Below are 27,187 nucleotides of genomic sequence, written 5' to 3'. Positions count from 1 at the left end.
AAGTCAGGACGCGTGGAAGGACTTTGGTTGGTCACATGGTTAGTCTGTGAAGGAGGAAGGCTTCTTCTGGGCGGGCGCGTCTGCACCCAGCAGGCTCACATCAGGTGCTCCAAATACTGGGCTTAGAGCAGCCCGGTCAGCTTTAGACGATGATGCTGGTGAGGATGGGACAGGGCCAGTTCTGGTTTAAACGTTGGCAGGCATGCCTGGTGGCTAAAATTCTACGTCCTACAATCGAGTGAGGCTGAGCCAGGCAGGTGCTGACAAGCTGTTGAAGATGTATATATATTTTTAATCTGCCTGTATGCAATTTTATTTTCATATCTGGAGCCCTTCAAAATGCGATGCCTCTTTTAGACGGAGGACCAAATTGCTTTGGGACAAGTGAATAAATTCGAAGCCGCGTTAATTGTGAACAAGCCGTCCTTGGCTTTATGTGAGGAAGTAGCAATTGGTTTCTCAATCCAGGGACCTGGGGAAACAGATCACTGATGTTTGTTGAGAAAAACTTTCTCAGGAAACTTCTTTCTGCCACTGGAGGCAATGGCTTGTTAACCTGTGCCAGACCTGTTTGGTCCAAACTCTATAATAAATTCAGCAATGCTTCATCTTTCTATATGGAGCAGGGACAGGAGGACAAAGGACCTTTTGCTTTCCAGAGATCTCTTGCAGAGACCCATGTGTATGAACATAATCACTGTATTTAGAACGAGTGCTTTGTTATTTTTAGCAACAAAAAAGGTACCAGCACCCTTAGCTTCATCAAATACAAAATGCCTTTTCTGTCCTCTCCCTTTCTTGGGCATCTCCCCCATTCTCTGCTCCCATTGGTATATGAATGTGATGCTCTGAGCAAATACATATACGGAGATGGGAATGTTTATGTATTTGAAAGAAACGTCAACGTCTTCCTTCTGAAAAATGCTGCTGGTGTGTCAAGTACCATCACTGGCCTGTACTTCACCTTGTTCTTTAATAATGATCACAGTCCTTCTGTAAACTCTACCCTCTCAGCTTAAGTTAAATGGAAAGATTTTGATAGTATTGGATTTTGGATTTAGTATTTCATACCTCATAAAAAAATTTTTGTTTTCCCTTGGTTGTATGGTCTAGTTTTACGATGCCCTTCTTTTTATCTGTGAAATGCCCTTCTTTCTATCTACGAAATGCTCAGATCTATATTTGTGCTGAACACACTTGATTTTGTAAACTTGTCTAAATAAATTTAGTCTGATATTGATAATCCTAATTAATACTGTTAGTTTAATATTTATACTATATTTTCTCTATCTGTTTCATTTTTTTCCAACTTTTCCTCTTCCCCTACCTTCTTTGCTTGTGTTTACTTAAAAATACGTTGATTCAGTCACAGAATGTGATTGTTGCTGAACTTGTCAGCTCGCTCTTTTATAGAAAAGAACCTCTTAATAAAAATACAAGTCAGTCCATCTGAGAGTTGTTTTGATGTGCATAATGGCACAGGCCATAGTGAGGGATTTTAATTTAAGATGAAATGTAAGAGCCTTGTTAAGATTTTGGCATCTTGATACCTTCCAGAGGAGGACAGGCACATTCCAGAAGTTCTCTTGGTATTCTCCAGGGCTTTTTGCTCCCTGACTTAATTCTTTCATTCTCTTGGGTATCTTAGCAAGAGGGATAGGCCTTTTTATTCTTCTCCTCTTATTGCCCTGTCTGTTGCTTGTAAGCTTTCTTCTTGCTATAAAATCATCTCTGAGACCTAGACTAGGAAGAACTTTGTAGACGTTCTCAAAGCGAATACTTTTAGTTTGTTTCTCAGCTGTGGCTTAAATTCAGCGACTGAAGCACATCCAAGAGGGAAACTCAGGGAAGAAAACGGGACAAAATTCAAGGAGAAAGTGAAATTAGCTTCTGAAAGAACAAATAAGAAAAAGACTGCTGGCTTCTGGGGGAGCTGTTTAGTTATCCAGAATGGCTCTTAGACTAGCTCGATCTGCTTGACTATCTGTTCATGGGCTTTTGAAAACCCAGAGTGTTCTCCTTTGTGTGCCATGGTTGACAAAGAATGAATCTGGCAGGAAAGATCATGATTCTCCGCCGGTGAGCTTCCTTTGTGTGTTTCAGGCATGATATTTCTGATTAATGGCGAGGTTGGAGAACGTCGGCTGCTTTTTTCCTTCTTGCAGGGCATTGCTCACAAAATTGACACTATCCAAACCCACCCTAAATAGCTACCACCAGCCTTAGTCACCTGAAAAAAAATGATGGTGGAATCAGAATTTATAGTCACCAAAGAGGGGGGTCTCTTGGAGTTAGGTCGGGGAGAGAAAATCCTCCCCTCGTGTTGGGAGAGGAAAGAGATTTTGTCCCCATGTTCTGCTTCTGCTTTGTGCTCAGCGTGGAAGAAGTAAAGAAGAAATACCCAGGACTAAACCGGCCGGAGTGAACCTGACCTCTTAGTCCATCGTTTCTACACTTGCCTTCTAAATCTGATGGTAGTGGAGAAAGTTTTAAGCAAGAGCCTAGTGATTCTAGACTTTTATCAAACACAGATCCTCCTTAAGAACTGAATTTAGAAGGAAAACAGCAGGACTTTTTTTACTCATATACTAGGAGGAAGGACTTGGAGAAAAATCAGATTTATTTACTCTGAAATTACTTTAATGTCCTAGCAGGCTCATAATCCCTATGATGTTATAAATTACCAAGATTTGAGTAGTGTGGGAAACTTTAAAATACTAGAAAAATATATTATCAATTCGATAGCCAACAAAAATAAACTAGATTTGAGAATTATCTGGTTGAAACATATCAATTGCCACGTTTTTTAATTGAGGCGTAATTGACATGTAATGTTATATTAATTTCGAGTGTACAATATAATGATTCCATATTTGTAAATACTGTGAAATAATCACAGTAAGTCTTGTTACCATTTGTCACCATACATATTACAAAACTTTCTTTTCTTGTGATGAGAACTTTTCAGATTTACTCTCTTAGCAATTTTCAAATATGCAATACAGTATTATCAAATGTAGTCATCAGGTTGTACATTGCATCCCAATGAGGTATTTATTTTATAACTGGAAGTTTGTACCTTTGACCCCCTTCACCCATTTCACTCACCCCATCATGCCCCACCTCTGGCAACCACCGTTCTGTTCTCTGTATCTGTGAGCTTGGCTTTTTTGTTTGTTTTGTTTTATCTTGATTTGATTTGATTCATTTGTTTTGTTTTGTTCTTTAGAGTCCACATACAAGTGAAATCTTATGGTATTTGTCTTTCTCTGCCTGATTTATTTCACTTAGCATAATGCCCTCAAGGTCCATCCACGTTGTCACAAATGGCAAGATTCCATTCTTTTTTATGGCTGAGGGATACAGGAGCAAAAATAAACCAGTGGGACTACATCAAACTAAAAAGCTCTGCACAGCAAAGGAAAGCATCAACAAAATGAAAAGGCAGTCTACTGAAGGGGAGAAATACTTGTAAATCATATATCTGATAATCATATATTATATATATAATTTGTCTTTCTCTGCCTGATTTATTTCACTTAGCATAATGCCCTCAAGGTCCGTCCACGTTGTCACAAATGGCAAGATTCCATTCTTTTTTATGGCTGAGGGATACAGAAGCAAAAATAAACCAGTGGGACTACATCAAACTAAAAAGCTCTGCACAGCAAAGGAAACCATCAACAAAATGAAAAGGCAGTCTACTGAAGGGGAGAAATACTTGTAAATCATATAGCTGATAATCATATATCATATGTATAAAGAACTCATAAAACTCAATAGCAAAAATAGAAACAATCATTAAAAAATGGTCGGAGGACTTGGATAGACATTTTTCCAAAGAAGACATGCAGACGGCCAACGGGCATGTGAAAAGATGCTCAACATCACTAATCATCAGGGAAATGCAAATCAAAACCACAATGAGATATAACCTCACACCTATTAGAATGGATATTATAAAAAAGATAAAACATGACAAGTGTCGGTGAGGACGTGGAGAAAAGGGAACCCTCGTGCACTGTTGATGGGACCATAAACTGGTTCAGACACTATGGAAAACAGTATGGCAGCTCCTCAAAAAATTACAAATAGAACTACCATATGATTCAGCAATTCTACTTCTGGGTATTTATCTGAAATCAAACTAAAAAGCTCTGCACAGCAAAGGAAACCATCAACAAAATGAAAAGGCAGTCTACTGAAGGGGAGAAATACTTGTAAATCATATAGCTGATAATCATATATCATATGTATAAAGAACTCATAAAACTCAATAGCAAAAATAGAAACAATCATTAAAAAATGGTCAGAGGACTTGGATAGACATTTTTCCAAAGAAGACATGCAGACGGCCAACGGGCACGTGAAAAGATGCTCAACATCACTAATCATCAGGGAAATGCAAATCTAAACCACAATGAGATATAACCTCACACCTATTAGAATGGATATTATAAAAAAGATAAAACATGACAAGTGTCGGTGAGGACGTGGAGAAAAGGGAACCCTCGTGCACTGTTGATGGGACCATAAACTGGTTCAGACACTATGGAAAACAGTATGGCAGCTCCTCAAAAAATTACAAATAGAACTACCATATGATTCAGCAATTCTACTTCTGGGTATTTATCTGAAGAAAATGAAAATACTAACTAGAAAAGATACATGAACCCTCCCATGTTCATTCATTGCCGTATTGTTTACAGCAGCCAAGATGTGAAACCAACCTCAGTGCCCACTGATGGATGAACGGATAAAGAAATTGTGAATACACACAGAAACACACACAATGGAAAATTACCACATTTTAAAATTCAACAAATATTTACTGGGAGTCCACTTTGGGCCAGGCCCCATTCTAGGTGCTGAGTTACAGCAATGAGCAAATAAATGGATTCCTACCTTCACGATGTTTACGCTCTAGTTGGCACGAGGCATACATTCGTAATAAATACATCACGTCGTCTGTTCGATGGTGATAAATGCTATGGCAAAAAGCAAAAGTGGAGCAGGATAAGGGGGCTCAGGCCTCCCTGCGACAGGAGAGGGCGGCTGTCTCATCGCATTGCAGGGTCAGGTTTGGGCTTTGTTGAGAAGGTGAGGTTTTAGCAAAGACTTGAACCTGGTGTGTGTGTTAGCCCTGTGAGTGAGTACCTGGGTAGCTGGAGGAAGTGTTTCAGGCAGAGGAAATAGCTTGAAATAAAGGTCTGGAGCGGGATTGAGTATATTTAAGAGCGGTCAGCGTGCTTGGAGGAGAGAAAGAGTGAGAGTCAGAGGATGTGGGATCTGAGGAGCAGCGGGGTCCGAATCAAGGGCGTTGGCCTTTTCCTTTTAGGGAGTTGGGAAGCTATCGAGGGTTTGGGGCAGAAGGTAACTTAGACCTTATGATTTAAGCTTTAACAGGATCATCCTGCTTCTTTGTTGCGCATGAGACTGGGGCAGAGGCAGGGGGTCCAGTTAGCCGGCCCTTTCAGTGATGGGTGAAGGGTGAGGGTGGCTCAAACAAAGTGGGTAAAAAAAAGGTTGTGTTCTGGATACCTTTCGAAGGTCAGGCGGTCACGGTGTCCTGACTGATTGGATGTAGGATTCCAGAGAAAGAGAGCAGCTGGCAGTGGAAGGGTAGAGTTGCCTTTAACTGAAATGGGAAAGGCCGAGTTGAGTTTTGGAAATGTTGGAGATGTTTCAAAGATATCCAAGTGGAGCTGTCAAATAGGCAGTTTGATGTACAGGTTGGAAGTTTTGGATGACAGAAGTGTGAGAGTGATCAGCATGGAAAAGAGATTTAAAGCAGGAGACTGAGTGAGATATCCGAGGAGGTGAATGTCGATAGAAACGAAGTGAACACCAAGGATTGACCCTGGGGCACTCCAGCTTCGAAAGGTCAGAAGGAAGAGGAGGAACCAGCAAAGAAGATGGAGGAACAGCAGCCAGTAAGGTAGGAGGAAAATCAAGACAATGTGAAGCCCTGGAAACCAAGGGAAGAAAGCATATCTTGGAGCAAGTGATCACCCAAGTCAAAGGCTGCAGATGGATGTTGGAGTTGGCAATACCAAGGTCACCCCTGCCTTTCACAAGAGGATTTTTAGAGGAGTAGTGGGGTCAGAAGTCTGACTGAAGTGAGTGCAAGAGAGAAGTGGGGAAGAGGAGTTGGAAGAAGTCAGTATAGATGATGCTGTCATGGAATTTGCTGCAGAGAGGAGTGAAGAAGTGACGGGTACACTTTCTGCCTCTCTGGCTGACTCCAAGGTGGATTCCCCTCACATTTTGTAGAAGTGCACGACTCTTCAGGTGCACCTCATTTCCGTGAAGTGGCTATGTGCCATCAGTGTAGAAATTTGGAACCGGTTGAGATCATCAAGGTCATTTCAGTTCATCTCCCACCTGACAATGGAATCTTCTTTGTAATATTAATACAACCAACATTTAAATTTTTTTCACGTGCCACCTAGGGATCCAGAGATGAATAAGGCACAGTTCCTGCTCTTGAGAAACATACCTTTTTTAATGGGATGAGGCAGGCATATATGCTTCCCAAGAGAAAAGGGAACCTTCTTCATACACTCTTGGTAGGAGTGTAAATTGGTGTAGCCACTATGGAAAACAGTATGGAGGTTCCTCAAAAAACTAAAAATAGAACTGCCATATGACCCAGCAATCCCACTCCTGGGTATATATCTGAAAAAAACAAAATCACTAAAAAGATAAACGCACCCCAATGTTCACAGCAGCATTATTTACAGTTGCCAAGATATGGAAGCAACCTAAGTGTCCATCAGCAGATGAATGGATTCACAAGATGTGGTATATATATATATATATATATATATATACAGTGTAATACTACTCAGCCATAAAAAAAAGAAGTTTTGTCATTTGCAGCGACATAGATGGACTTGGAGGGTATTATGTTAAGTGAAATAAGTCAGACAAAGACAAATACTGTATGATATCACTTACATATGGAATCTAAAAAATATAACAAACTAGTGAATATAACAAAGAAGCCGACTCACAGGTATAGAGAACAAGCTAGTGGTTACTAGTGGGAAAAGGAACGGGGGAGGGGCCATATGGGGGAGCGGATTAAGAGGTACAAACTATTAGGTATAAAATAAGCTACAAGGATATATTTTACAACATCCCGGGGAATATAGGCAATATTTTATAATAACTATAAATGGAGTATAACCTTTAAAAGTTGTGAATCACTGTATTGTACATCTGTACTTATATAATTTTGTACATCAGCTATACTTCAATAAAAACTTTTAAAAATATATAAATATTATGATAGAGGCATGTATAAAATATTGCGAAAGCACAGGGGAAAGAGAACTAGCTTGACCTGGGGAAGTTAGAAAAGATGATATGCATAAAAAAGCTGACATTTGAACTAGGTCTGAAAGATGAGCATGACATTTTCCAGATGGAGTGCTGAGGAGAATCCCTTTATCAGATAATAATCCAGCTCCTTTTTGAATGTTTATAACTACAGAGAGCTCCCTACCTTGTGAGGCCATTTCATTTCAAATAGCTGTAATTGTTGCAAATGTACTTTCTACATTGAGCCAAGCAGTGCCTTTTACGGTTTCTGCTCATTGGTCCCGGTTTTCTCCTCTGGAGCTAATGGGCAGAGACTTACCTTTCTACCATATAGGTCACTTCTATATTTGAAAATAGTCATCTCTCTTCCATGTTGAAAAAGGGGAAATGGATAAAGTCTCCAGCTGCGTTCCCTGGGAAGCTGATCTGAGACTAAGTTGGTGGACAGGAGGTTTAGGAGGGAATGCTCTTGAGATCAACACCATGAAAGGAAGGGGAGACTGGGCAGGAGTGGGCAGAGAGAGAAATACAGGTGAGACGCAGTATTAATGGAGGCTTGTGGGAAGTTCTGAAGATAGACTTATCCTTCAGAGTTGCCTAGAAACGGGGCAAGAGGACCAGGTCTTTAGGCGCCATGACCACCAGTCATTCAATGCATTCTACCTCAGGAAGGGGATGGGACTTTGGGCCAGGTGGTTCTCTTCAGCTGACACAGCCCCCAACGTGGGATGGCAGCTGAAACCAATTGCTAGGGGCACCGCCAGCAGCTGGGGTAGTTAATCCCTTATGTTTGAAGTGGATCTGTAAGGGATCTCACTGATGGCAGAAGAAGAATCTCATGTTCTGCTAATGCTTTAGGCAGCTATTTTCTGAGACAGTTAATAGAATGAAAAAAAGTACCTGTTTTTGTTTCTTCTTATTAGCAAATAAACGCCCTGAACATCAACGTGATGAGGTTCACCAAAACAGCTCCGGACTGATGGGGACTAATGTACAATCGTGTCTTCCCTGTGCTAACTGCACCTTTCAGTCATGAGAGCCCTTTACCTAGGACTGCTTTCAGGGGCTCTCAGGGCAAGTTGAAGAAGTACATTCTCGCGATAAATTTGACTGGGAATCTTGCCGAGGAGGAGGAGACTGCTCCAGGGACCCCTGCACGTAACATTTTGTAATGACATTGGGAGAATAAAAACGCAAGTGTGGAAGCATAGTGAGCTGAATTACATCTCCCTGTCCTTCATCCCAGAAGATGTGACTTCTTGTGGTGATCGCAGTGCATGCTGGGAGCCTGCAAAGATGGAGGCTTGGCCACCAGTCCTTTCCACTCCATGCACACAGGAAGATTGCTCTCTGATCTGTGGCTGTGACCATAATTTGCAAAGCCTGTCACTGCTTACAACTTTTAGTTAGCCCAAAGCTTTGTTGAAAAAGAGCTGTTCCATTCCCGAGTACTATACACCAGACTGATGTGTCAACTAAGTTAATAATGCTGGACCACTCATTATACCGGGAAACACTTGCCCAAGCTATAACTTTGTCTCTTGATTCCTGTTTGGTTTCATTAACCTCCTCTTGGTGCCACGGATAAACTGGTCGTGTGAGGCATCCTTATTTAATGAAGGATTGGCAAGATAAAATGGTTGAACTGGGCATTGACGGGCAAAGAGGGATCAGAAGAAGGATGATTGTGGAGGAAGAAAGAATTAGAAGGTTAGATGGGGATGTGGTGAGGGTTAGATGGAGCCATATTAATTTTTCTCTTTTCTTTCACCATATATTGGCTTTCTTCACATAGTAGCTGGCGGTTTCTTTAGGAGCTCATTTATAATTGTGAGAGAGCTTTAAGAGAAGACTAAGAGAGGAGAGGGTCAGCTTGGTGTATAGTAGACTGGTTTTCTTTTAAATTCAATCTCATTAGCATGGGCTCATTTACTAAGGACCGTCCCGCCCCCCCGCCCCCCCAACCATGGGTTTTCTTTCAAGGCTATCTCTAGCTGTGTATTTGAACCAGCTGTGGTTTCACTGTAGATGGAGCTTTGTGGGTATTTAAGAACCTCCTTGTGATATGTTCATTTAGCATAGAATGGGTAGACTTACTTTGTTTACAATGGGGATCCCTCTCATCCTAAGCCTGTGCATTTTAAGGTTCATTTAAAAGCTTTTGTCACTTTGTTATGTCCCCTGGGCTGGTGAAAACTCAAGTGATAATACGTCTCATTTGAGAATGCCCCAAATCCCCTAACTTAGCTGGAAGTAACAAGGAAAACAAATGGCTGTCCCTTTAAGGTGATAACCATTCTGGGTGAGTTGTTCTGTCACAGGGCCTTCCTTTCCTGTTGTTGTGGTTCTCTGTGGGCCCCTGACAAGTCTTGTCATAATTAATCTTTGTTGTCCTGGATTCCCACTATATCCTATGACCTAAAGACAAGGTCAGCTTCACCTGAAGAGCAGTTCATAGTGGCATTGAAGTAGAAGACCAGGAGCAGGGACTGGCTACATAGGAAATCATTGTTGTATCCTGAATTAATTTCCATTCCCTCCCCACCCATTCTTGATGCCCCACCCTCTCTACTTCTCTGAATTCCATTGTCCTACCAGGCTCCTCCTTGACTGTCTATTTAAGCCAGGGGAGGGAGCCATTATAAGCACCATTTTACCCTTAGCAGAAAGAATTGCCCCCAAGCGACTAGGCAGCTACTGTTTCATTCTGGATCGCTTGTGGGGAATGTGAAGAGTTCAAGCCACGTGAAGCACACACGGCTCTGGCAGAGCCTCGAGGGGCTGGCAGCTTTCGTTGCCGAATCAGGGTCTTTGGACACCAGCTGGAGAGTTCCCAGCCTGCATTTTTTTTCAATAGTGGGTGCCCCCAAAATACTCAGCAGTTTCTCAGCTGTACAACAATGTGTTCCTGAACTAAGAAATCACTGCATCATTTTGTTTAAAAGCCTGATCTCTTGTAACCGTACTTTGAAGCTCTAGTTTGGGGGATAAAAAAGAACTGCCCCTTTGAATTAAAGACACAATTTTGTTAGCTTGGATTGTTATAAAATGGAGATGAACCATCAGATAGGAGATAGGGGCCACTGACCAAGAAAAGAGATGTCATTACCCAGGAGGAAGTCAGGGGAAAATGGACTGAAAGAGAAGGACAAGGCTCAGAGGGTCTTCATTGTGTGGTTTCAGATTCTTCTAGCTGTAAGATCGAGATAAAATGCAGGGCTTGACATCTCCAAACAGTAGGTGAAATACAGCTTAAAATGGGACACATTTAAAATGGCTTCTCCCTCAAGAGGTGGGAGAAAACATAAGATGCTTAGAATTGACGGAGGGCTGTGTGTAATACACAGGTCAGACGGAGACCCGTGGCATTATATAGGTAAGAGAAAGAACAATCCTTTCTATGTTGTTCTCATATAAACCTTAGTCATATATGACCTTGAAGACAAGTCATTCTAACTTGCAGCTGACATGTACTACTTGTGCATTACTCCACCTACATACCTCATTATCAGAGTAGAAGACAGACAGAAAATGCCCTGTGCATTTCACCTAACAATTATGTCTTTATAGAAAATCTTGTATTACAGCGTGCTTCCCTGCTAGCCATACCTGAGTACCACCCACCTGCTGGGCGACTAGAGGTAGATTTAAGGGCAGATTGATAGCATTTTGGATTATTCACTCCGATTGAATAATACATATCCCCAATTGATGAATCCGAAAGGCTCAAAAAATGGAAAGTGTGTGATTGTGTTTATATAACTCATGTGACAGCAAAACCTGACCCGAACTGACACGAGGCCGTTTACAGTCTTTATCCCACTTTATGTGACTCTTCACATGTTTTGCTCTGGAAAGACTAACATATTTGATTTTAGGCAGCTGCCTGAGCCTCTGTAGTAGCCCCAAGGATTTCAGACAAGAAGAGTATAGACCCATGTCGATTTTCTCAAGAGGAAGGTTTTAGGAAGGAAAGTATTACAAATGTTTGCAATTTAAACATATCCAATTTTAAAGGCATTATGTGGGGAAAGTAAATAATGAACACAAACCTTTGTATCCAGATGGTCCAAACTCTCCCTCACCATCTTCGTTTTGATTTTCCTCTCTCTTTTTCTTTCTTTGTGTTTACTACTTTAGGATGAATCCTCAATGTTCTTCCAGTTTGGCCCATCGATTGAACAACAGGCTTCCGTGATGCTCAATATCATGGAAGAGTATGACTGGTACATCTTCTCTATCGTCACCACCTACTTCCCTGGCTACCAGGACTTTGTAAACAAGATTCGCAGCACCATCGAGAATAGCTTCGTGGGCTGGGAGTTAGAGGAAGTCCTCCTGCTGGACATGTCCCTGGATGATGGAGATTCTAAGATCCAGAACCAGCTCAAGAAACTTCAAAGCCCCATCATTCTTCTTTATTGTACTAAGGAAGAAGCCACCTACATCTTCGAAGTGGCTAACTCAGTAGGGCTGACTGGCTACGGCTACACGTGGATTGCGCCTAGTCTGGTGGCAGGGGACACAGACACAGTGCCCTCGGAGTTCCCCACCGGGCTTATCTCTGTGTCCTACGATGAATGGGACTATGGCCTCCCTGCCAGAGTGAGGGATGGAATCGCCATCATCACCACCGCTGCTTCCGACATGCTGTCCGAGCACAGCTTCATCCCCGAGCCCAAGAGCAGCTGTTACAACACCCACGAGAAGAGAATCTACCAGTCCAATATGCTGAACAGGTGAGTGTGGGAGGTCAGAGGGGAGCTTCCAAGACTGGGTTGGATGTGCAGAAACTGTGGGAGGAGCAGTTCAAGATGTCTGAGGTTGAAGACTGGTCATGGGGATGGCGATCGTTCGTGACGGTGGGAGATCCAGATCCAAAGCTCGCTGCGCTGGGTCCTTGTTCTGAGAAATGCAAAACATCTCCCTCTTCTTGACCACTTCCCTTGGGCCAGGTCTCACGCTAAGCGTTTTGTGTGTTCCACCTCATTTAACCCTCAAGGCAACAACTCTTATTAGGCAGCTTTTAAAAATTGTTTCCTTTTATAATACAAGAGAATAGCCTTGTCCGAAGTCACGCTGAAAGTGAGAGGTTCAGTTTGGAGTTGAACCCAGGTCTCTCTGATCGCTACACACCTGATCACTGTGAAAGATGAGACAGGCATAGAAATGAGGGAAGACCAGCCCCCTTACCCTTGGGACACTGCTGTACAGACAGGGAATGGGGAATAGGGTACATGGGTCTGTAGGCACACGAAGAGAATTCGTCCCTTGGTTTCTAATCTGCCTTCGCTTCGCCTTTCTCTGCCTTTGAGATTGAGTGCTGGTGTAGAGGCATCTTTTATGGTGGCTGGTAGTCTGGCTTATTGAATGAGAAGAAGGTGTGGGTGGAGTCCCGCTCCCCTGGCCTCACCTCAGAATCCAGCTGTGATGGCAGCACATCCTCTTAGGGGCCATTGTGTGACCAAGTGGGGTAGAAAATTCTATACTGTGCTTTTGTGGTTTTGTTATTTGTATAAAACTGCTACATGCGTACACTGTAAAAATTCAAACAATATAGAAGAGCTCAAAAAAAAGTAAAAACGACCTTAAATCTGACTAGCCAAAACGGTCATTATTGAAATAATTAATGACTGTCTTTCTAGCTATCTCCCAGGGCATGTATACCTGTGTGGAGATAAATCTACAGTTTTACGTAAATGGAAATAGAACCAGACGTGCTGTTCAATAACCTGACTTCCTTTCACTCAGTAATGTATTTTGGGTATCCATTTCACCTTTATTATGAACTATATCAGACATATAGAAAGATATTCAGAAAAACTTAATCCATACTCAGGTACCCACCACCCAGCTTAAGAAATAAAATATTAGAGAGTGTACTGCAGGGAGGTTGAAATACATTTAGAGGAGGTTGAATATGTACTGACTTATACTTACTTAACTTCTGGAAGGGACTTGGACCCTGTAGCCTCTCGACTAAGCTCCTGATTCAGAGTTGGAGCTGCAAGTCGTTTTTCTGTGGCTGCATCTGTGATCCGATCCTGATATCCCCCCACCTTGAGCTCTCTGCTTTCTCTGCCATCCCTAGTTATCCCTACATGTTGGTACAGACCATCTTGGTGTTCTTCTGGCCTCCCTGGCAACTCTGTCTCAGGCTCCCCGGCATGCTTCTTCCTTTACACATCTCTTAAATATTGGTGCTTCTCCGGGGTCTGTCCTATACCCTCTTTTCTTTTTTCTTTCTTTTTTTGGCTGCGCGGTGCGGCTTGCAGGATCTTAGTTCCCCGACCAGGGATAGAACCCGTGCCCTCGGCAGTGAAAGCTCACAGCCCTAACCACTGGACCACCAGGGAAGTCCCTAGAATCTTCTTTTCTCCTCCATTGCCAAGAATACAACCAATGTCTGTAAGTTCCCCCAAACGGACATCGCTGGCTGAAACCTCTCCCTTGAGCCCCACGTCTGTCTCTGTATGACCACATCTGTTCCTTTGGATGCCATGGGCCCTAGAACATACCATATCCAAGGCTGCACAGCTGTCTCCTCTCCCGTCAACCCTCCCACCCTCTTCTCGCCTAATTGGCACCACTTATAAAGGGTACATCCTGTTACCCAGTTTCCTAAAGTAAAAATGTCCAAGGTGTCCCTGATGCCATAGCCCTGACACCTCATAGCCAATCATGGCCTTATCTGTGGACTTTCCCGGGAGAGCTTTCACTTATTTTCAGCCCCGTGCCATCGCCCAGTCCACCTCTTCCTGCTCGCATTGCTGCAGGGCCTCTTAAATCTCTTCTGGCTTCCAGTTCTGCTTCTTTTCAATCTCCTCTGCAGCCAGAGTGATCTAAAATGAAAATGTGATTTCATCACTCTCTTGCCTAATACCTTTCAGTGGCTTTTCATTGCTCCTGTAATAAAGTCCCATCTCCTTAATATGGTTTATAGAGTCTTCCACAGCACGAGCCTTCCTAGCTTTCCAAAATTGTCTCCCGCCACCTGTCCCTTCTCAACACCGCCTTCCTGCCACGCTGAACTTACCGTGTTCACTCTCCCTTCCGGCTCCTCCTGCTGCCTTGAATGTGCTCCCCGGGCGCCCCTGCCCAGCCATACACAGATGCACATGCCCCTTCACCTGCCTCCTTCTCTTCATCCCTCAGGATCCAGTCTTGGCATCCCTTCCCCTGGAAGCTGAGCCCTGGCCTAATATCACGCGGTTACACTCCTTCCCTGCCTCCTGTGCCTTTCCAGTAAAGATGATCGTCCTTCTGTGCTCCATTATCTCTCTTCCCTGTAAGCGCTCTGAAAGCAGGGGCCCTGCTGTCTTCCTCATTCTTGTGGCACCAGGGAAGACACCTGGAGCAAACGAATGGCGTCCTCCGAGTTGCCGAGCTGCCCGGTGCCTTCCTGCTCCTCTTTGCAAGACAAGGGGCACCTCCTTTAAAAACTTACTATATATTCGGTTCTGTACATTCATGTTCTCTCCCTGGTTCAATTTATTTTCCCAAATATTTGTTCATTGAAACCAACATGAACGAACAGAAAACATCTGCCGAGCAACACAAGGAAATCAAGTGGGTATTACATTAGGGTCCATACATACGGTTCAGGAATGCCTGCTTTTACCTTAAAACTTCCTCTGGGTAAGCAGCTATCTGAAGATAGTATCTCCCATTTGGCTTACTTCACATTAGACTGTAAACGTTATCTCGGAAGCCTGGTCTCTAACCACTGTACCTTTGAAACCACGATTGGTTTTAACCTTTGTCGCCATCTCTGGTGGCCCCTCAGGAGGGTGGCTCTCCTCAGTCCTCTGTACCCCTTGCTTAGAGCTTATTGTCAAGAGAACCGCAAACGCCCACCCCTCCATCTTCTCAAGTGCAGCAGTCCTAAAAGGAGCAGGGATGGCGCAGCACAGATTCTTCATACATTCCTCCAGTACCAGGGCAGAGCAGAGAGAGAGTCCACCTTCCCTCAGTTTCCCAAGCACACTGTGTAAAGGTCTCACCAGACTTATCAGAGCGCTTCTGCACCAAGCTGTTTCCTCTATGAACCTTCTCTTCTGCCCCAGCTTCCTGAATCTCCACCGTCTTTTCCTTCCCCTCCTCCCAAATGCAGCTTCCCATGGTTCTAGAATCCAATTCCTAGCCTCTCTTAGTATCTGAATACGTTTTTTCCATCAGGACCCAGGAAGGATCGGGGTTGACGAACAGGAACTCGAAGGAGGACAGCACGCAACTCATCAGTGGGGTTCAGCCGGGCACCCTCAGTCAGCGCTCCTCCTCCTTCCCCGGTCTGAATTCAGCCCCTCCTTCAGAGCTCTGGTCTCACTAGGGTCACTCTTTTAAATAACAAACCAAGCAGCCACAGCCTTTAGCCACAGCAGGAAATCTTGCAAATAAAATTGTGGCACATGCTTAACTGTTGCCTTTGGCCTGATGCTCGTCTCCCAGCATCATTAGCAGCAGCATCCCCAGGAAGGCTCCTCAGGACGCCTCTGGGGGTGACCCAGCCAGGGATGGCGCCGGAAATACAGTCGGGAAACGTCTTCTGGTCTCACTGGCTAAAAACCCAGTAGCATCCACGGGCCCTGTCGTCCGTCCCCAGAAGCACTGCAAGGGGAGGGAAATCCCTCATTCATACCTGACCAGACTGCGGCTTTCTTTCCACGTGAGGGAAGTTCCTAAGTCTAGATTTAGGGAATCACAGACAGGAGATTCTGTGATATCCCCGAGTCCTAAAGAGAGACACATATTTGAAGTGGTTTACTTGTTAGTTATGGAAGGAAAAATTACATCCTCGGAGAGGATCCTTAAAATGAACTATTTCGTTCACTGTCAAATGAATGCTATTTATCACGTATCAATCCAGATTCCTTACTGAGAACTTCTTAGCTCTTGGAAGCTTGGCCCACTATAGACTTGGCGACTGTCTCCAGATAGGCTGTAGGCTGCTGGATAAGGCTTTTTACCAGGGTTGCAAGAAAAATACAGAAACCCAGTTAAATTTGAATTTCAGATAAATGACAAATTTTTTTTAGCATAAGTGTGCCCCAAATATTGCATGGGACATACTGATATTAAAAGATAATTTGTTGTTTATCTGAAATTCAAATGTTACAGGGCTCCTGAATTTTTTTTTTTTTTTTTTTTGCTAAATATGACCATTCTACTTTGTACCCTAAGAATTAATTTTAATTATTAGCATTTATTAGCATTCATTTATGCCTTATTAGTAAATGTAGTACAGAGCCCTTATACCAAGACGTGCTGAGAGCATTTTATTCCAACTGGGAACTTGATTTGGTTGAAAGAGCTGGAGAATTTCTTATGCCATGCATTCTCGAAGTGAAAGATCTTCTTAGTTCCTGAGAAAATTCTGAAAACCTTTTGGTACCAGATGATCTGAAAGTGTTTAGAAAGTGGTCAGACCAGTTGTCTAAACTCTTCCTTATCCCTCTGAGCTAGAGAAGAATTGGTAGCTGTTACTAGGCCCATGTCTATATTTTTCCTTTATCACTTCCCTGGAGGAGCGGTTGACGGTGAGTCTCCTTCTCAATGTGCCTCCAGTACTTGGCCAGTGCGTTTCTCTCACGCAGTCGGTGGCATGCCTGCCACTCATCTCTGGACCCTCTTTCTGTCCTGGGGACCCAGTAGTCCTACTCTTCATACATGGCATCTTTGGGGACTTGTAGAAAGAGCAGTTGTTCTTTGAGATGGCTGGATCTCAACATAGCAAACCTCTTATGAATCTTGCCTGATTATTTTCCCCTGGTGTCCTCAGGTTTCCCGCTCAACAGTTGCTTTGCACTATCCCCTGCCACCCCCAAATTCCTCCTTCCCCGTGAAAGTCACCATCTCAAATGGCCAGAATCCTCTGGCCCAGCCTTTGAGAGATGGGGATGACCGATGTGAAGAAAGGTGCTTTGTTAGGTTCTTATTAAAAGAGCTGTGATGAACACGATCTTCCTTTAACCTTGGGGCAGATGCCACATCCTTGAAACCATTGTATTAGCGGGATTGTTCCCATGGGATGCCTCCTTGACTCTTGGCCTGGAAAGTGCTGAGAGGTTAAGAAATAAATGAGGAATTGAGTCAATTAGTTTTTTAGACACCATGGGCAAGACTGGCTTGGTCATTACCATCTCTTAGTTGTTGTTAAATATTCGTGGAGTGCCAACACAGGCAGATTTACGGTAAGGCAAACACGTATTATAGGTTGACTTAATATAATTTACATGTGAACCAGTCAAAAGTGTCCGTGAATGCATAGCTATAAGTGGACTGTTAGGCATGGTGGCCTTTACCTGATTAAAGAAATCTACTAGAATCTAAGGAAGTTCCCATTTTTCATGTGAAATGTTCAGTAAAGCAAGACACAACCTGCGTATATAGAGACAGACTTTCTCTGCTCAGTGGTGTAGCAGGAAATGTAAATTTGGGAAGAAAATAACTGAAGAATCTAATAACTATCCTGAAAGGTATATTCACTGCTGATTGTAATTCAGGCAAAGCAAGCTTTTTAACTGTTCATGGAGGAATGACTGAATGTGAGGCTTATTCAGGCTCTTCTGGTTTTTTGTAGTCTTTCACCTTCCTCATGTCACATATATAGATGGTCATTTCAGCAAGTGATTTTGCTTCTTTCCCTTAAATTCAAACCTGTGAAGAGCATGCTCAGCTGTTCAACACTGAGACCCCTACATGATTCTTTCCTTAATCACTATTTAATTCTAGAGCTGACTTGCAAAATTTAAAACTTACCAATGACATATTTGGTGTTTCTTTCTTCTTTCTTCTCTTTCATCTTCCTCCTCCTCCTCTTCCTCCCCACTCTTTTTCCTCCTCCTTTTAAAAACTATTTACAATTTGGAGGAGAGGGCAGGAGATACAGAGGGGGAGTGAGTGGGAAAAGAATTCCATTTCACCGAGGACGATTTTGAGCGGGGGCAGGATGCCCATCTGCGCTGGGCAAGAAGACACAGGTGGTCCAGTATCCATGGGAAGGAATAAGATGGTCTTGAAGAGGAAGGAAATGAGAGCAGAGCAGGGCAGTGGCTCTCCACGGAGAAAGCAGACAGGCTCATTCTGAGATCAGACTCTGTCTCAGAAAGCGTGTGGGTTGGTGACGATGGTCAGGGTTAAGAAGAGGGTCATAGGTAGATGCTCAAAAGCGTCTACAGTGGGGCTCATGGTCAGCCGGGCTGGTAGAGTTAATAACTCCAGTGTTGGTTGCCTTTCTGAATACTTACTGCACACCCGGCATTGTACGGTTATCTAATTGGATCCTCACAGAAATCCTGTTCCACGCAGATGTCCTCAGGAGACGTTTTCTGATCACTCTTTTAAGGGCAGCTTGTCCTTCCCATCCTCCCAAGCTCCCTATCCTCATCTCCTGCTTTATTCCTCTCTCTAGCACTTACCGGACATATCGTGTATACTTTCTTTTAAAATATTTGGTTGTCTCACTCCCCTCATTGAATTTAAGCTCCAGGAGAGCAGGATCTTTTTTTCATCTCTGTGTTTCTAGCACAGTGCCCGCTACATTGTAGGTACTTGATAAATGTTTGTCCGATAAAAGCGCGAATGAAGGCAGGAGTCATTATCCCCATTTTATATGTTTTTAAGAAACCCGAGGCCCACGCTCGGGCAGTGTGATGCCGGGATCTGGCCTGGATCTGCCTCGGGGACCTGGATTTCAGCCCCTCACCCGGCTGCCTAGTAATCAAGCTGTAAAGAAACCGCTGCTGGGGGAGGCCTCGGTGCTCATCTAATCCAACCCTTTCAAGTTACGTATTCTCACGGGATAGAGGGTAGGTAGGATGGCGAATGGACTTTACGGATGTGAGAACAGAGTCTCAGAGGGGTCCCTCGCCTCTCAGAGGCAGGGCGGGGGCAGAACCCACGTGTCCCGCTGGCGGGAGCAGCTCTGCAGAGAGCACGCCGCCTCCCGGCTGCCTGCCCGTGGCCTGGGGAGGCGCGGGGGCGGGGCTGGCAGGCAGCCGGGCCCCCCGTTAACTTCTGCCTCGGTCTGGCAATGTCCCCATGCTCCTCGCTCCCTTGGTTCTTACCCAGACAAGGGTGCAGACTCACAGTTAGTGGGGATTGGAGCTGGTGTTATTTAGGAATTGAGCGGGAGTTATTTCTCCATCTGCCCTCTCTTTTTCCACCAGAGGATACAGGCTGGCTGAGCGGCGGTAAGGATGGGGGCGCGTTGCCAGAAAGCGCGAGCGCCGTCATTTATGGTTACAGACACGGGCTGGATGGCTGAGCGAAGGCTCGACCACAGCCGGCCAAGGTCAGCCTAACAAACACAAGCTTCCTGAGAGCAGGCGTGGTTCTGTGGCTTTTGCATCTATATAAGGCCTCGCACATTTTAAATAAATGACGGTTTGAGCCTTTCTCTCTTTCCTCCCCAGTGGAGCTGTCATGGATGGGTAGATGGTCATCTCCTGCAAAGAATCCTCCAGGACCTGATGTGGCCGTTAGGGACGGGGAGGAAGCAGGGCGTTCAGCATGACTGACCTTCGGAAGGAGTCGCTGAGGGATGCGACGCAGCGCTGCGGACAGGGGCGCGCAGAGGGGAGGAGGAGGGCAGCGGCGGGAGATGGGGTCGGGGAGCCCTCGCTGGACCTTCGGGGTTTCATCAGCGGCTCTTCCTCTTCCGGGAGGGCCCGGCAGGGTCAGCGTGCGCAGACTGGCACCAGTCCCCAAGCTGGGCCGGCTGGTCGCACGTGAAGGGACCGCGGCTGACCTGTGAGAGCCCCCCTGCTGCTAGAATCTGTTCCCTCTTGTTCGGCCACCAGCAGCAGGCGGCCGGGGACTGCTGACCGCCTCCCTCGCTGCTCCGGCTTTCCTCTCCCTCGTTCATTGCCGCTTCACCCTGCCCCTCACCCTTGCTCCTTTGTTCTTCCCTATCTCTTTCTCCGTAGGGTGTCCTCCTCATTGATCTCTTGCTGCCCCTCTTCTTCTCACCAGCTTTCCTGTACAAGCTTTAAAGGCTTTCCTGCCTTTCGCTTTCTGTGGTCATACATGACCGTGTGGAATTCTTGCGCGCGCGCGCACGCGCACACACACACGCACGCACACACACACACGCGCGCGCGCACGCGCACACATACGCGCACACACACGCGCGCACACACACACACACACACATCCAAGTCCACGAGTATTAGACATCCAGACAGCACGGATATTTGTGCATTGGCATCTGTCAAGTGGATAAAGAATTATGCAAAGAACCGGGTGAAAATACTTTGACATAGGACATCTCCCCACTCCTTCCTGTCACTGGGACCATTTCGCTGATTGCACGCGAAGGGCTGCGCAGGGGACAGAAGCTGGCAAGAGTCCTTTCAAATGGCTTTGCCTGCAGTTAGCGCTGGTGAATATCAACAAGGTGTTTGCCATCCACTCTGATTTCATTTTTAAAATCTCTATGGCTCTAAGGATGGTTGCTAAGTAACCCTAGCACATTTACTGTTTGGGCAAAGGAGATAAACTTAGTAAGCAAGTGGGTCTATATAATTTTAAGAAACCCATAAATGTCTTCTTTTTCTGAAGGAAAGCTCTTTCCTGACAAAGTATCAGAAATAGCCATGGAAGCCACACTGTGACAATATCATATTCATGCTAAGTGGTCCTTTTCACCATTCCCTGAAAGAGATCACACACGGAGTCCACATGAGGTTGTGTGTCAAAGTACATTTAGTGTCTGACATCAAACCAGATGATCGGAACCTTCAAGTCATTCATGATCATGGCTAATAATGATGATAATAAAAGTGACGATTTTCATACAAGAGATCTTCACGCACATCGTCTCACCAAATCGTCACAACAAACCTGTGAGGGCTTTGTCTGCTCACTGCACAGATTGACAGTGGAGATCAACAGAGAAAACTCAGATACTTACGTTCTTTTCATTTTCCCAGCAGCATTTCCAGACACTCGTACCTACTTTTTTTTTGGTCCTTGAACAAAAATCCATCAGGAACTTTTGTTTAGGCAAAAATAACACGATAGAATGTCATTATAATATAGTCCGTTACTACATAGATTTTAATAATATGTCAAATTTCTCTCATTTTGTCTACGTAGAGAAAAAGCCAGGTGCGCGCCTGTGTGTGTGTGTGTGTGTGTGTGTGTGTGTGTGTGTGTGTGTGTCCCACAGCCTACGCAGGGCCATTACTCTCATTGCTCTGTTTCCACAGCTTACGTGTGTTCACACATAGACTTACCTCTTTTACCTGGGAGAGGAGGGGTCACATATTCAACAGTATGATGTTAAACCACAAAGAAGGTAAGAAAGGGCTTTGAGCTAAAATCACTGACACAAAATTCTTGCCCTAAAATGAATGTGGCTTATTTTATCTCAGAGTTCATTTACTCTAATATTATACATACGTCTAAGACACTTGTGGGGCAGTTGGATTAGATGTGGCATAGGGTGTCAGTAACCCAGTTTAAACAAGATACGTGAGCATACTTAGGTGGTTTGTCCAGAGCTGGTATGGTAGCTGCCTAATCATCAGGCCCCAGACTCCTGCTAGCTTTCTACTCTTTTGTTTTTAGGGTATGGCCTTCATCCTCATGGCCAGGATGCCTGCAGAACTCCAGTTTCAAGCAGCAGATTGAAGTTAGAAAGCAAGGAGGGCAGGCTCTTTCCCTTTCACGGAGATTACCGTGAAGTCCCATACTTTGCTTATAGCCCATTGGTCAGAGATCAGTCAATGGCCACAGCTAGCTGCAAGGGAAGCTGGCAAGTTCCATTTAGTTTAGTTTAATTTAGTTTTTGACCTGGGCAGTAATAGGCCCAGTTAAAAATCAAAGTTCTCTTAACTAGAGAGAGAAAGTCAAGGCCATACGTTTGGTAAGCAGCCCGTAGTTTCTGGAGATACTTGCTTATCTGATTTACCAGATGACAACAGCTTAGAAATAACAAACATGATGAGAATCAGGTAGGTGAGCTGACAGCATTAAGAAATAAACAGAATGGTAAGGTGCAGAAAGTATTAGAAAAACCCACCGAAAGACCTTGATAGGAATATTTGTCTACGATCATTTGGGGCAAACAGCCTTATACGCCCCAGAAAGCATATACCACCCCCCCCTTTAAAGCATCCCTGTAGAGCAAAACAGCATAGGCCTTGTTAGGTCATCAATAAGAGCTTAAATTATATTGATTATCTTTGGTTTAAGAAGTCAGCGCATTCTATAATACCTTTCTGAAATTTTCCATTTAAAAGTGCTTCTTGTAATCAAGAAAGCTTGATACCTAAAAATACTAAGCTTCAGCAATTTAGAAAATTTACTTAATAAAAGGTTACTGAGTGACTGCTGTGTGCCAGGTGTTTTATATAGCCTTGTTTAATCTTAAAAGTACATTTCAGAGGCATTATTACTTCCATTTTTCAGAGAAAGAAACTGAGATCCAGAAAGGTTCAGTCACTTGCCTACTTTCCATACAGGTAAAGTTGGGATTCAAACCCAAGTCTTGATGGATTCCAGGTGTACTTTGCCCCACGTTGTCCATCCTTCTGTGGCTGAGGAGGCCGTCAGTTAGGCATCAATGTGATGTCGATGAACACATCATTAACCTGCAGGACAGGGTGGTTTTGTAATAGTTTCCTTTCTTGGGCACTCTGCTGAATTCGTGTCCTGAAGCCATGATAAATCCGGAAACAGCCCAGGAACAGAGTCCCTTGCACACGTGTGAGGGACGTTCCAGACCAAAGTCTGTTTCTTTTTCTCTCCATCCTGAAGTGTGTCACATCTATATTTACCAGCCTTGCTGTGATCTTTCTTACACCTTCCTCTTCAGTTAGAAAGGATGATTTTTTTTTTTTCTTATCTTAGTCCTGTATATTCCAAAATCCCTTAAGCCCACATATAAAAAAGCAATAGCTTGTAGTCTTGGTGGACCTGAGAGTCCTTTGAACTGAAGTGAGAGCAGACTTTCTGTTTAAGATCCGCCAAGGCTCCTGGAGGTCACATACACATGAAAAACACTGTCAGGGGCACGTAATAAAACAAAACAAGACCTTGGCCTCTGTCATGATTTACAAATGTCCTCCAAGGCCACTATTCATTTTTGAGAGGTCAGATAAGTTTGGATTTGTTTAAGGCTAATACTTGGCCAGAGACTAGAGAAAAAAGCAGTGCTGTTGGGAGTGCAAGAAACGTGACATGGAGAGGGTAGCTTTTCTGTACTTCCCAGTATCACATTCACCACTAGTTTTTTGACTCCCTCTTATGTCCTGCACCCTGTGCTGGGCGCTGGGCATATAGACGACACACCGTCCATTTGCTTGTCCTCACGAGGAGCGGGGCATCCACAGAAAGTTGGTTTGAACTTATTTTTCTTGTAACACAAAGTGAATTGCTTAAGAGGCTGGCAGAATGAGCCTAAGAAACCGAGATCAGAATTTCAGAATATGTTTGTTAAAAGTATCAAGAATTTCCTGATACTTCTGACGCAAGGCATGAAGGATGTCCTCCGTCCGATAGAGAACAAGATAGTGGAGTGGAAGAAGAGAAAATAACTGTTCTAATATCGCTGATTCCAGCTGAATTCTTTGATCTCATTGTCACGGATTATTAGCCACCTGCAAACTCAAAACCTCATAAAAGAATTTTCTTTTGAAAGAGACCAGAATCCCCTCCCCCACAAATACACATGCACTTTGTGTGCTCACTCACCAACAAGTTTAAAAATAGGAGCCGCGGTGTTGCCATGACTCCCAGTCTACTCAGCAACCTTCTTCTCCCTTTGATGTGATTTTACTTCGGTGCACAGTTGACCAAGGCTCTGGCTCAGAGCGGCCTCTAGCGGCTCAGTCCTCAGGGAAGCACTTCCTTCCCCGATGCCAAAATTAACCCAGACTAGCCAAGTTGAACACTTGTGTGTTCTGAACCATTCTCCATGTGATTGGCTTTTTGCAGACTCTCAGCCACGAGGAACAAACCAGTCGGTACCTACTGTGTGCTCAAAACCATGGGGAACAGTCCAGAAGCTTGGGTCTTGCTGGGGGCATGAGTCCTGCATCCCACAAACATTTTGAGAGCAGTCGCAGGGCAGCTGGGGGTAGAGGTAGTAACAGAGAATGAGGTAATTCACGTTAAACTGTGTTTGCTGTGATCATCAGAAGTTAATGTTTTTCTTTTCCAGGTAAAGGGGGCTTCTAAAATGTGTCACCTGATGCTGGTTTAACAGCCTCAGGGAAGTATTGATGTGCTGACTTGCTCCCATGCTGTCTTCAATTCCCCACGTTTGGAGTTCCCTGTGTCAGTGTTTCTCAGTCCTGACCATGTGTTGGAATTTCCTAGGAAGGTTTAAGAAACTGTGTACGGATCCTGGGGTCCCACCCTGCAAAATTCTGATTTAGGTGGACAGCAGAGGGTGAGGGCCTGGGAACTGACATATATTAAAAGCTGCCAAGTTCATTCTAAAAGGCATCCAGGGTTGCAAATCACTGTGTTCGACTCTGCTGCCATTTTTGTGGCCCCAGTGACCAGAATAGGGTGAAAGGCAATGATAGCATTTGCATAAATTTGAACTTGGCGTTAATGGGAGAATTCTTTCCTTTAATTCTCTCCTGATGACCAGTCCAAAAATTGTGATCCGTATCAGCACTATGAAAGTTAAATTCTGGAAAAGGTAAATACAGGAAATTCTGGAAGGGGTACACACAGGTATATACATTGGTGGTCCTCTGGCAGGTGGTCATGCTTTCCTCATGTGGTTTTTGGTCCTTTTGCTGCTACTTACTCTGTGTGTCTATTTTATGCACAGAAATGAGTCTCCATCAGTAAAGCTGGCAGCAAGAGCATCAAAGTAAATCTGACTTTAAATGGCATTTCAGTTCCCCTGCACTTAGATCATAAATGCAAAAGAAACAGAACTTTAAAGCTTCAAATTTGATGTCTGCTGGCCTTGATGGGAAATTGAGGCTTTGCTAAATTTTGGAGCGCACAAGTGGTTTTTAAAATGAAAGTTATTAGCACTAGAAAATGATGTTCTTGGTATTACTACACTGTTATTACATGTAATGGAATTGCTTCCTAAAGGGCTACGGAAGGAAAGGAAAAACAGTTTAGAATCAGGAAGACACGGGGTGAGAGGTAAGATAAGAAAAAAGCAGTGGGCTATCTTGATCTTACAGCTCTCCCCCCGGAAGCTAGGGGAGCGTTCCTTCAGGGCAGCACACTGCGTTGGGCTTGAGAATGTTCTGGTGTGGGTTTGCAGGTGGTTTCATAATGTGTGACGTTCTGACTGTGGTGATTCTGACTGCTGTGAGCAAGTAAGCAAGTTAGGCTGAGGCGTAGCTTTGGAATTGTATCATATGAAGGAAGGACAGAAGTCTTCAGAATTGGGTGACGCCATCCAACTTATTAAAGACTCTGCATGGCATAAACTGTATGTTTGTCCAAAGGAATGCGAAGAAGAAGAGAAAGAAATGCTACATTATTGTTGTTAAAGCTCTTAGTGGGGCTTCCCTGGTGGCGCCGTGGTTGAGAGTCCGCCTGCCGATGCAGGGGACGCGGGTTCGCGCCCCGGTCCGGGAGGATCCCACGTGCCGCGGAGCGGCTGGGCCCGTGAGCCTTGGCCGCTGAGCCTGCGCGTCCGGAGCCTGTGCTCCGCAACGGCAGAGGCCACGACAGTGAGAGGCCCGCGTACCGCAAAAAAAAAAAAAAAAAAAAGCTCTTAGTGATTTGTGAGTGAGAACCATGACAGTCTCCAGACACACTTACCGAGTAGGTGATTATTAGGTGCTTGTTATCACCGGCCTTGACCCCTGTTTTCCACCCACCCTGCCCTCTCACCTTTATCACAAAGGTGCCTGGCTGAGCACGTGGCATCTTGCAGCATCAGCCTTGGGCTTTGTTCAATGAACAGGAGGGAATGAATGCAGAACGCTTGTGCTCCCCCAAACCCCAGGTTTCAGATCTGGGCTATTAAACGGAGCCTTCTGGTGTCTCTACACCAAGAGCATAAGACGAGGGAGGAACTAATCACTATGGAGAAGCATTTATTAATTGCTGTACAACGTGTGTGCCTCTTCTGGGCTCGACCAGGCATGTTCTGATATCGAGCTGGCTCCTCAAGGTTGGACTGAGAATGTCTCATGCAGGCGCAGTCAAATCTTTATTTTGCATACGCCCAGTGACTGGTGCCATAAGTAGGATTATGTGTTTAGCTGTTTGTTTCTAAGTACTTAGAGGTTGGTTTTGTTTTTTTTTTTCCTGGATTTCTTGGCAGGGACGCACAAGACAATTTTGGGTTCTGAACTGGAGGTAAAGGGCAGAGAAAGGAGGTATAGCTACTGTCCTGCACTGCGAACCTCAAACAATTACGGACCCGTGGCACTTAGTGGCCGAGAACCCGTGGCCATTCTTAATGTTTCTTGTGCTCTACAGGGGTTTCCTTTTCCTTGCTGCCATTGTTCTCATGTCAACTTCATTTCATCCTGGCTCTTTGGTGCTGTCTTCAGGCAGCGAGGAAAAGGTGGACCAGAGTTAATCTCCCCAGAGCAGTCCACTGTGCTGTCTTACGTGTTGAGTCAAAAGGGTGACCTGAAAATGATCAAACTAAGTGAAGTAAGTCAGACGGAGAAAGACAAAAACCATGTGACATCACTTATACGTGGAATCTAAAATATGACGCCAATGAACCTATCTACGAAACAGAAACAGACTCACAGACGTAGAGAACAGACTTGTGGTTGCCAAGGCGGATGGGGGTGGGGGAGGGAAGGACTGGGAGTTTGGGGTTAGCAGGTGCAAACTATTATATATAGGATGGATAAACAGCAAGGTCTTACTGTATAGCACAGGGAACTATATCCAGTATCCTGTGATAAAC

General features: G+C 44.5%; 1 protein-coding gene across 1 annotated transcript in view; it reads left to right on the top strand.

The window, feature by feature from the left end:
• GRIN2B (glutamate ionotropic receptor NMDA type subunit 2B) overlaps positions 1–27,187 on the top strand; it is a 300,853-nt gene that overhangs the window by 101,427 nt on the left and 172,239 nt on the right. The window contains exon 2 of the mRNA XM_007125818.2: positions 11,467–12,065. Coding sequence (XP_007125880.2) covers positions 11,467–12,065 — 599 coding nt within the window. The remainder of the gene's footprint in view (positions 1–11,466; positions 12,066–27,187) is intronic.

The sequence above is a fragment of the Physeter macrocephalus genome, chromosome 6 (assembly GCF_002837175.3).
Source record: "Physeter macrocephalus isolate SW-GA chromosome 6, ASM283717v5, whole genome shotgun sequence".
NCBI lineage: Eukaryota > Metazoa > Chordata > Mammalia > Artiodactyla > Physeteridae > Physeter > Physeter macrocephalus.
Note: the sequence above shows the minus strand (reverse complement) of the source record. Positions and strands in the feature narration are given on the sequence as shown.